The sequence below is a fragment of the Botrytis sinoallii genome, assembly GCF_014898435.1.
Source record: "Botrytis sinoallii strain Bc 23 chromosome Unknown BSIN_005, whole genome shotgun sequence".
NCBI lineage: Eukaryota > Fungi > Ascomycota > Leotiomycetes > Helotiales > Sclerotiniaceae > Botrytis > Botrytis sinoallii.
Window position 1 is genome coordinate 1,376,134 of NW_024066032.1, and position 12,350 is coordinate 1,388,483.

Consider the following 12,350-nt stretch of genomic DNA (forward strand, 5'->3'; position numbering starts at 1 on the left):
TGGGGATATAGAGATTTCGTGACTTTTGTGCGTTGGTTTGTCATGTTTCTTCGTGGATATCTATTAAGTGTACCGGTATTCGATTCAATGGATAGAAAACGAAATTTGCAATTTCAAGTGTTAGTTGCACCTTTCGATGATGATGGGATATTTTATGTCTCAGACTCTTGAGACACAAATGGAGAGACCGTTTCTCATCGTTCCTGACGTCACCATTATTGCATATCATGCTGTTGCTACTCCTTTCTCTTTTCTATTCTTGTGAATTGTTTGTAGTATTTGATCAAGTGCTGTCAAATATCCTTCGCTATGTTAATTCGTATCACGGAAAGTTATGTGTCTGTGAATGGAAAATTTGATCAAACTCACAATCGGGAAACAAGGTTTCCTGAAATCTATTTTGTATAGTATAGGGCATACAAGTTATGCTGAAGATCTACGAGACAGGAGGACTTGTGCCTTGTTCATCCAAGTCAAATTTGAGTCGGTTATTATAGAGGAACAAGAATTGCAAAGATGGAGCGATTTTGATCAATCGTGATCGCACAAACAATGCCATTCAATAGTCAATTCAATTCTACAGCAATTGTGAGGATTCATAATAAGTCCACTAAATCACTTATTAATATCTTACTAAATAAGGGATATCTTGATGACTAATACACATATAATATGATCTTATATTATAAAATCATATTATCATATAGTTGTATAATAGTATCTCTTATCAAATTGATTTATAATGGAATAGAATGAAATGGAACTAGATGGAAGTATACAGGAAATATCGCTAAATTGATTGGTTGTACTTTCTTTTTATTATCTAAAATGATTCTATAAGATACGATTTAAATCGATCTTATTTATAAGCATAGAATATACTGGAATTTCATTATAAACTATATAAACCTAGAATATTCTTTAAAGAAAATCTAGGAAAAAGCAAGCAATTCATCTCAACTCAGCCTAGCTCTTCTAAATTGACTTCAATTCAACTCTTATTCTATATATTCGATTTATCCCTCAAGCTTAAACTGACTAGATCTTCCACTATCATTATAATAATACTATTCCTTATTATTATAAAAGCTAACCTCCAAGAGCAATAAAGGAATTCATCTAATACACACAGTCTGCATTCCACATCTATAAAACAGTTATAATCCAACCATACCAAACATTTATGTACACTGCTCCGCTATGAGTTTCGCCAATCGTATGCGTCTTTCCCTTGACTTTTTCACATCTCTAATTCTGGAATACCCAATCAAGGAATGTTAGTATTAGGAAAGATCCCGATAGTTTGGCAACATCACTATCAATGCTAAAGATCCCACTGTCACCAAGATTATTGGTATAGTTCCTCATGCATACCCTTCAATCCTAAGCACTGTCAAGTTTTGAACAACCCAGAAACATCACTTTTGACTCTCCACAACTTACTTCTCTCTTGATCTGTATATCTGCCTGGAGCCAAAGGAGAATCATCAGCATCGAAAATTATATTCTTTCTCTCAAACAGAATTTGATATATCTAGACTCGAGCTATTCTGCAAAAGAATTTCTCACAGAAATATGCCATTATACAGTATAATTCCACCCCCCCTTCAATATCTTTTCTCCACTCCCATCTCTCATCTATGATTTTTCAATTCTTAGACCATCAACCTCTCATCTCTACACACACCACCAGTAATCACTATCACATCCCTCTTCTTCCTCTCCTACCAACACCAAGTACCCATCCATAAACCCCACAACTCCCAGTCAAAACCAAAACATCTACAAAAATACATCATAGTGCATCTGGGAATGGTCCACTCATCGACATGAGTGTATCTATTTTAATATAGAATAATTCCGAATGATCTATTATACGGCACGTTAACGATGCATCAAGCGCAGTAATCTCCTACCAAATAAAACGCATGTCAGAATCTAAACGACGTATCTCCAAGCTGTCTTTTTTATCGAGGAGAATCCTTGGAGAATAAAATACACACACCGTATTTGTGACTAACTATGTAGCTAATCTCCTCCCTCCCCCCAAAGATCCAGAAACCAATAATCCCTCTATCTTCTTCTCGTCATATTCTCAAAATTTGGTTTCTTCTCTTACCTTCGTCACTATCATCGTCACTATCATCGGACTTCCCACACCCCTCACCATCAATCCCCCTCACTATCAATCCTCCTCATCACCGATCCCCCCTCTCCCACAGAATATCAAATATCAAACACCAATTCACCCCCCTCCCCCCCCCTAATCTCCCTTCCTTCCTTCCTCCCAACCCCACACTTATACGTATACGCATCAAGTAATCCCAGCCCCACATACCCATGACCCACCAAAAAACTGCACTGCACAACCCAAAAATCAAACCACCACCCACCCTAATTCAGTTTTGTACATATACTCAGATAGTAAATAGACATACTATAATATCAGGATTTGAATAGATATAAAGGGGGTTACTTACATACTCACTTTTACCCATCTCTACCGAGTTAGATATTACATATTGGATATTGGATATGAGTTTCTCCTCGTAGTCAAGATTTGATCGGATGCGAGAATGGGTTTTAGCTGTAATAGACGCTATTCCATTTCACTCCGTCTGCACAGTGTTATCCCTCTATCCCGCTATATCTAACTACTATAACCTCCTCCTTCCCTCCCCCTTCCCTCTCCCTTAAACCACAACCTCATCTCAATTTCCAAAACGCATCTAAAAATTAGATAAAACTCCTCCTTTACCACTCATCAGAAACTCACCTCACCTCACCTCACCTCTCTATAATCTCCAGTAAAAATCTATAATCTACCTGTACCAATTTTCTGACATTTAGAATTTAGGGAGATCAATAAAATATGAGATATAAGTTTAGATCAAAATCGATTAGGGAAATATTAATGTTATTATTACTATTACCATCATATCCGACTAATTATTTCATCTTCCCAATTCACTAGTATTATCAATCATCTACAACAAATCCTCTCATTACCACCCACCCAACCTCCAAACCCCCAAACCATTCATTCATCTCACAACCAGCAAGCGAGGAGATTCCCCTCTCCCTCACCACAAGTCTTCTCTAATCCCATATATACCATATACGTCGTTTTTGATGTAAGATTAATATCGCTTCTACAAGAAACCCCTAATATTATTTCGCCTTATTATATATAGTTTGATAGCGCAAATCTTAAATCTCAAATCTCAAATCTCAAATCTCAAATCTCAAATCTCAAATCTCAAATCTCAAATCTCAAATCTCAAATCTCAAATCTCAAATCTCAAATCCTAAATTCCACCTATTGCTTTTTGTTTAAAGAATATAAAAAATACAAAAACCGCAAACAAAAAAAACCCCTCGAATATATAAATACACAATAAATCAATTGAACCCAGCTCAACTAAACTCAACTAAACACCATACTATACCCACCATACCCACCCATCAATACACTACACTACCACTATATTACACCTACACCTACACCTCCAACTCCCACCCAAACCTCCCCCTCCCCCTCCCCCTCCAATCCCAATCCCAATTCCAAAGAAATAACCAGTAAACTATCAACAAGTACTTTCTCTCCTAATCACCTAATATCTATTACCCATTACCCATTCCCTCGATTTAAAATCAATACGCATCCCCTCGATCCAAAAATTAATTCCTCTTCTTTCTCCCTCTTCTTTCTATTAATCAATCTCCCATTTTGCTAGATATATATACTCACTCCACTTAGCACACTCAGCATACTCAGTACACTCAGTACACTCAGTACACTCAGTCCCACTCAGTCCACTCAGTCCACTCAGTCCACTCAATCTCAATCTCAATCTCTCCCCATATCTATCCCCTCATCTATACACCCCCCCCCATTTCTCTTTCCTCTTCATCCCCACCTCCCCCTCCATCCACAGCATTCATAGCATTCTCTAAATCCTCCCAAAGCCTCCCAACCCCGCAGCTCCCATCCCATCCAATCCCATCCAATCCCATCCTACCCACTCTATTCAATCCAATACCTCAATACCCCAATACCACAATACATTCCTCCCCTTCACTCTCCAAACCCTAGCCACTCAACTAACATAACAATATAACAAAACAATAATACATCCTCAAAATCTAATCCTCTCATTACTCCCCTTCTCTCAAACCTATCTAGATATACGCAACCATCATTCTCATTTCTCATTCTTTCAATTAGCATCCAACTTACCCTGCCCCTTTCCATTCCCCATCCTACCCAAATCCAACCATCAAAACTTAAATCCACACATCACATCACAAGAATCTCACAAACCCCCTCAAACCACGATAAAACTTTTTGTTCTTATTCTTATTCTTATTCATATCCCTATCCCTATTTAACCACTAAATATCTCCACTTCCCAAATCAAGCTTAACCACGTCTCCCCTCCCATCATCTCATATCCACAAATGAATATCATCTAATCTCAAAACCAGATCAATCAAATAATGAATGAGACCTAGCAAAAATTCTCCTTCCACAACTTCCTCATCTACAATCCCAAAATACTACCGCTCAATAATAGCAAAACCAATCCTAATCAACCAAACCACTCAAATGGAAGGATGATATAAAAAAAGCCATCGAATCGATTCAAAGCACAGCTCTTTCTTGGCTCAATGTCTCATGCCAACCAATTGAAATTTATCACCAATTCATCTCCACTTCCCGTTCTTTCCTCCCCCTAAATCAATCTTTCCATCAATGACTAGCATTGAAGTCTGAAAGTCTCAACTCCCACCCAACATAACATGTTTCCTAGAATAGAAAGGTATCTCACAAGTAAAAGGCTCCGTCGTAGAAAAGAAGAATGTTCATAGATACACATTATTGTTATTAGCCCATGTAATAAGTGTATTAAATTTGGTTCTGAACTCCTCCGAAAGAATAACGAAAAAAAAGAACACCATCCACAAAAGAATTGCAAATTTGGTGCGAAAGAAGTGAAGAAAGAAAATATTGAATTTTGCTAATCGATTTGATGAAAATGCGCCAATAAAAACTTGTGTACATTCGTCGTTCTGTTCATATCGAATTTTGTCTGATCAATTCGATTCCCATTTGCGCCATATGTAAGACCCTATCTTTGTACTTGAAGGAAGTCTATATTGGGATATAGATAATCTATTCATCCCTTATTCGTTTGATAGGTAGGTAAATTACATGGCTTGACCTGGAACAGGCTTTCGCTCCACTGGACTTCTGATGTTTGGAGCGGATGGTGGAGATGAAGGACTATCTGTTGGCGCGGATGTAATCAATGTAGGACTTGGTTGTCTAGAGATAGGATCGGTATCCGAATCACTTCGAGCACGTCCTTCACTTTGTGGAGCCACTTCATGATTTGGTGGAGTGGTTGGTCGTTGTTCGGTCGCCTGACCTTGTGGAGTCATTGGTCTTGGAGCAGATGAACCTTGAGGTGTCATTGGTCTTTGTTGATTTGGGTGATTTGGAGGAACCATTGGTCGTTGACCTTGTGGAGTCATGGGTCTATTACCAGCTGGTGACATAGATCTTGGAGGACCTTGCATCATACCAGGGCCACGGGGAGGGCCTTGTCCATTTGGACCCATGGGTCTTGGAGGTCCAGCTGGGGACATAGATCTTGGGGGACCTTGCATCATACCAGGGCCACGGGGAGGGCCTTGTCCGTTTGGACCCATGGGTCTTGGAGGTCCATTGGGTGGTCCATTTGGTCTCACTGGAGAAGATGGATAAGGTGGACCGCCATCCTTGTTCGGAACGCGAGGAGGACCTTGATTCATACCAGGTGACATAGGACGTTGTTGAGGACCAGGTTGTTGAGGGCGTGGTTTAACAGGCCGAGTAGAGAGACAAGTTCGAGGAACGACACCTTGTTTAGAACGATCGAGACGAATGCAAAGAGCCTGTGTTCAATCAGTATGTGTAATTTAGAGTAAAATGTTTCATGGAAACTTACCCATCCATCATCATATTCATGCAAAATTCGAATCAATTGGCCAGCTTTCAATTCAAGTTCATCATCCATGGAAGGAACGAAATCAAGTTGAACTCGGTGAACAGTAGTATTAGGAGGACCTCCAGCTGCAGCAATAGCCAAACCGGTTACAGATTGAGCTTGAGTGGCACCTGATGCAGTACTGAATTCAGAACCAGAAGGACTTGGTGGGCTCAAAACTGTGTTGGGCTTGGTAGTGAAATCCATTTTGAGGCCATTACCGGCTTTAGAAGCACTACGAGCTAGACCAACTGGTTTGAGAGGGGCTGGAGCTGGAGAATTAGAAGCAGGAGACGATGCAGCAGCAGCAGCAACGACAGCAGAAGTAGCAATTACTTCACCTCCGTCGTTGAAACCTTCTATAATAGGTGGACCATTGGTGTTAGGGGTATCGATAGATTCAGCATGGTTACCAAATGGATTGTTTCTGTTCTGGTCTTCAGGTTGTTGTGAGTGATAGCTAGGCGCAGTTGACACTGGGGTTAACATGCCACCCATTTGAGAAGGTGCTTGACTGGCTCCAGTTTTCTCATTGAAGGGTTGGAATTGTGTCACAGGGCGGAGAGATAGACGATGAGCGGCTGTTGCTGCGGCTGCTCCTCCTCCATTTGAACGTTGACTTGCTTGACGTTGAACTTCTACGCGTGTAGCTTCCGCGCGACGAGCTGATGACGCTACCATGGCAGATTTCTCATCATCAAGACGTTCAGCCTTGGCCGCTTGCTTCTTCTTTCTGAAGAGAAATAAAAGAAGAGCAAGTCCAACTCCAAACAATAACAAAATACCAACGACCAATCCTGCTTTACCACCAGCACTCATACCGGAACTCGATGTATCTGCTGCAGCAGTGGAGGAAGCATTGGCCGAGGAAGCACCCGTAGAGGAAGCGACTGCGGTGCTTGTCGGTACATTATCGGTGGCTACGAGAAGAGCAACCGAGCTTCCTACCGACGTAGTGGCGACGAGGGAACTGGGAAGTTCGGAAGAACTGGAAGAACTGGAAGCGGAGGTTTTCAGAGTCGAGGCAGAAGTTGTTGTGTGACTTGCACTTGAAGAAGTAGCAGTGGTCTTGGCGGCTGTAGTTTTAGTGGAGGAGTGTGTCTCTTCAGCCGATGATGTTGTTTCATCTTCTTGTCCGACAGTTGAGTAACCTGCAATCGATCCGCTAAAGGTTGGTGAAGCGGTGACATAAACAACCGATACAATTGTTTGTAAAGCTGGTTCTGGATCTGGTTGCCTGACCTCAATTGGTGCTGCCATGATATCTTTCTGATTTAATTCGGCGCGCTTCGCATGACGTGCATGTTGGTGAGAACGACCTTTCATCTTGAGCGATTTGAAGATTTGTGGATTGAGTATGGATTGAATTGTGGGTGGACGTCAATAAATATTTTCGAGACAATAGTATCCTTTCGCTCCGACGGGATATCTTGTTGATCGTGTACGATAGTGGTATGATTATTGTAATAATCAACTAGGTATTCAGCTACTGACAGTATGTGAATTGTATTCGAAAAGAAGGTAATGGGAGTCAATCGCGTTTGAAGGTTGGTGTAAAGAATGTAATCCAATTATTGATTTTCTCGTCGCAGAGAGTGACTGTGTGTGTGAATGGACGGAGCAATGATTATTTTTCAATAATTATCAAAGCAACCCAAGGATTAACGGAATTATTGACCGATTGAACTTGATTTACCCTCGTCGATAAAGGAAGGACGACGAGATAGAGTTAATCTTGACTCTAAAAGATTGGGGGTGGGAAGGAAAAAGCAACGACGGTGGTGAAATTGAAAAGAGGGAGAGGTTGAGGGTGGAAGAGAGAGAGGAAAGGGTAGAGAGAAAGAGTGGAGTGGATTGGATGTGAATGGTAGGTGGTGAGTGATTGGGTGGTATGGGTGGCATGCATGTGGTATGTGGTGGGTGGTACAAGCGTGAGATAATAATTCTACTACGAGTCTAGTCTGCCAAAGGAAAAAGGGTTCGTCTCTTCTTTTTCGCTGATATCCAAGGTGGTGTGCATTGGAGCGGATTGCGGAGAAATGATGAGAATTCCACCCCAGTGTCATAAACCAATGTCCATTCCAGTAAGGTTGATCCGAATTCATTTAATCCCTTGATCCAATTATTTCCTCTTGCAGTAAGATCGATACGTGACAATTACAGAAATACTTGGGATGTCCCGTGGTTTGCTTGATTTATTACCATGACCCAGGGATTCAGATTTTACCGTAGTCCGATTCGAGCTAAGCTCCAGGAACCAGACACGGACCTATCCGATGAAAGGTGAGATGTGATTGGTGAATGGGCAGAAAATGAAATGAGGATTCTTGATGATTGTCAAGGGTGTTTCAACATGAACCTATCACTTACCTTGATCGAGACTAGGTCTAGTGAAATGGGTTAGCTTGGCTGTCTAACCCCCCTTGCATACTGGTAATGTGGCATGCATAATCAGGAACAGGAACAGGAACAGGAATAGATAGGAAATTGGAAAGTGATCCGTTTGTTGAATGGTAAATCATGAATGATGAGTGAATGAATCAAAATTTAAAAATGAGGGGATTGAGAGAGAGTGTGTATGTGTGTGGGTGAGTGAGTGGGTGTGAGTGTGAGTGTGTGAAGATAGAGTGAAGAACCCGTGACATGAAGAAATATATGACCAATGCGATTGTAGTAGGTACCTTTAGTAGTATATATTAATAAGTATCATGTCATTCTTCAACATTCATACCTACCAACCTAGATACTTCCCAATCAATCAATCAATCAATCAATCAATCATAAAAATCATAACACAATATATCTTCATCCGAAGTAATTCCTTACCTACTAGGTACCTACCTATCTCTCCTCCGTAACATCAACAATCTTCAACCTTATCATCTCAAGCATCGAAAGCCACGTATTCGTTAATTAATTTATATAAGCGCTTCCGTACCCTACTAAAATTCCTTGCTCCTGAACCTCTCTTCACATTTCTCTCTACCTTGACCAGGGCTCCACGAATATCCTCATAATCTATCTAGGTAGAGTCCTAGATATTCATCTAGAGAAATTTCCCCTTTACATTTTATTAAAGCCGTTGAACTTTGGAGTGAAGATGATTAATCATACTATCTAGGTAGGTAGGTATATACCTATATATTATGAAAAAATCCGATATCCGAGTGGCATCGATATCAGCCGGTTGTATTCAGATAATGTAAGATTACGATTCAGGAGTACAGACTGTACAGTAGATTATAACAATCTCATCGCAAGGGAAAAATAAAAGATGTCTTTTCCCGTATTTCCCTTTTCTATATTATTACAATCTTTCTATCTATCTACCTATCTAACCCAATGTATACCCATAAACATCACACCACCATCATCATCGTCGCCTCACAAACCCCAACCCCAACTCACAGACAAGATCTACGACGATCCCCCAAATACACTAACCATGAACTAATAAATCATTCCATTCTCCTCTTTCCTTTCCACTTCGATTTTCCACAGTACCTTCATACATACAGTGGACACATAAATACATACATTCATCCATCCATACAAACAAACAACCTTTTCTCCCTGCCCTCCCAATCCCCAATTCCATTCCCATACTATATAATATCATACATATCACATCCAATCATCCACCTACTTCATATCAAACCACATACATCACAGCACCAACAACCCGACACCCAAACAAAAAAAAACCTCATCACAACCACAGCGATCCTCATAATTCCTCTCCCCCCCCAAAAAACACCTACATATTTAAAATTACACAAGACAACGATCGACACAGAGGCTTAGATCCATCCACTAGCCCCATTTTATCGTTTTTCGCATGGAGCACGTGCTTGCTTACTGCATTCTTGGAAATTTCCGATGATTCCGGGGATTGGTGTGTGGTGTATTGATGGATATGACATGGTGAGATATGATGGGTTTTTCTAAGGTAATTCAAGTTACATCATAGCAGGTACAGAACTGTGATCTCAGACAACTTATAATTTCTTATCTAGGTATTGCCGATTTAAATCAATTTGTTCTTGTGTTTGGCTGGGGGGATGGGGACGGGGGTGATCTATCTTACTCTCGTGACCTCAGTGAGTGAAGAAATCGAAAGGAAGTTTATTTTAGAGAGGAAGTTCTGTGAGTATACGTCACATAACAAATCTTCCACAATGAGAACTGACAGATCTAGGCTGATGATACACTTGCATGCATGATTCAAGAGGGTTATTAAATTATGCTTATAGTATTATTCATAATACTAATGAATACTGAATACTGAATTCTTGAGAAATGTAATATAATATATCTCACGATACTTTTATTAGTGTTTATGTTGGTTCAATAATGAGATCAGGAATACGGGAGACGTGGTTCCCACTATCATTAGTAGGCCCCTAAATGTCTGTATTATATTCTGTTTAAAGAGCTAGCTAATAAGGGGAAATAGTAGGCCTTATATAGACATTACTGAAAGAGCTAGTTTTTTTGCATTCGCCTAAATATCTTTAATATAATAGCTATTATATTGAAATCATTCTTTTAAAGTGAATTCCCTTATTCATATACTCGAAACTCTTTTTTATAGCTTCAAATACAATAATTGAAAAGAAATTCATAAAATCATAAAAATCCTTTATCTGCTAATTAAAATCCCTGACCTCTTATTAGTAGAACCAATCTTTTCCTTTAATCTTGTTTCACTCACTTTATTGCCTTGATATCGATCTTATTTGTATTAATCAGATCAGCAAAAACTTGATATAGCTTTCCTTTTATTATTACATTAACTAAATTAATCAAATCATCAATCCAGATTACTTCAATAATCTCTTTTCACTTATAGGATTGATATAATACCATAATATCAATTATTAATCTCTTTCTTCCTGGATTTCTTATACATAATAGGATTCTTGGAATCAGCAGCAAAACATTCAGGATAGTAATCTTATATATAAGTTTGAATCTGAGATATAACTATTTACAGAAAAGATATTGATATAAGTATCTAATCTCTTTTCAACAAAGCTTGCTGCCCATCCCTTATAAACTCATCACTCAACTGATCACTCGAATACACTACACCCTAAAAACCGCAAACCCAATATATAACACAAAAGCCCTACTGCTCGGCTAAACAAATAGCAACCCATTTTTGCTTCTTCTCCTCTACCATAGAGATCGAAACTCACAATAAGCCTATTCACTCGAAAACCAAGCTCTGCCTCAACAATAATCCGAATCAGATATTCCCTTTTGGAAACAAAAGCGGATCGCATCTGCAGAGGAGCGAATAGCCCCTGGCATTAAAATTAAATTGCTAAATTCGGTCACGACAATCACACCGCTCAAATAGTTCCTTATCTTAGCATATCTAAATACCTTTAGGGAGATCCAAAACAGACGTTAATTAATATAAATAAATAAAAAAAATAAGTATCTAATCGTTTTTGAATAAATCCAAAAGAGATTCCTTTAGATTCGTTATACATATAATCGCTATTCCTAAAGGAAATAATATAACTTTGCTGGAATTTGGCAAAGTTACCTCAAAATCAATATCATAATCCCTATCCCTACCACCTCTACCACTACCTCTACTACCATTATTACCGCTTCTACTATTATTACTATCTTAACCACTATTCCAATTATCATCATTATCCGAATTATTATTATTATCAGATGATCCTACAAAAGTATTTCATATATCCCTAGAACCATAAAATGAAAAGGGTCTATATACCTCAAAAGGAACAGATGGAACAGCTTTGCTGATATTTAGTAAAATTAGATAACCAGCTGGGTTACCGTTTAGAGATTCGGTAGGAAAATCGGCAAAGAGTTCGACTTGTGGTTTCGGACTGAGTCCAACAGGAAGATAAACCTATTTCATAGATACAAATAATTGTACCTCATTAATCTGGTATTCCAAAAGCTATTCCACAGTCCAATCGTGATACTCTTTATGAAAAAATGCTTCCATTAAAGCATCATCGAGATTTGCATTTATATTAACATAAACTCCATAACATCACAAGACCTTGCAAAAGTCATATAATATCAACTTATCAATACTCCTAAGTAAGGCTTGTCGAATAAGCTTGAAATCGAATATAACTATATTCTAAAGAAATACGTCGGTGATCTTTGTATTCGAGTATATAGCCATTCAAAAAAGAAAGTATTCATTGATCTAGTGTTCTGTTTCCATTTTGAATATATATTCTTTATAAAACTATCTAGCTTTATTGAAATCTTTTGGAAAGGAATAGTTCTGAGATTCTCTTTTGAACTTCAAATCCTTAA

The 12,350-nt window shown here is 39.0% G+C and overlaps 1 protein-coding gene across 1 annotated transcript; it reads right to left on the bottom strand.

The window, feature by feature from the left end:
- Positions 1–5,211: 5,211 nt before the first annotated feature.
- EAF02_003555 (uncharacterized protein) lies at positions 5,212–7,358 on the bottom strand (the record flags this gene model as incomplete). Its single annotated transcript, XM_038899603.1, has 2 exons — positions 5,212–5,940; positions 5,994–7,358. 2 exons carry the CDS (start codon positions 7,356–7,358, stop codon positions 5,212–5,214), a joined length of 2,094 nt encoding a protein of 697 aa, XP_038760530.1.
- Between the last annotated feature and the right edge of the window lie 4,992 nt (positions 7,359–12,350).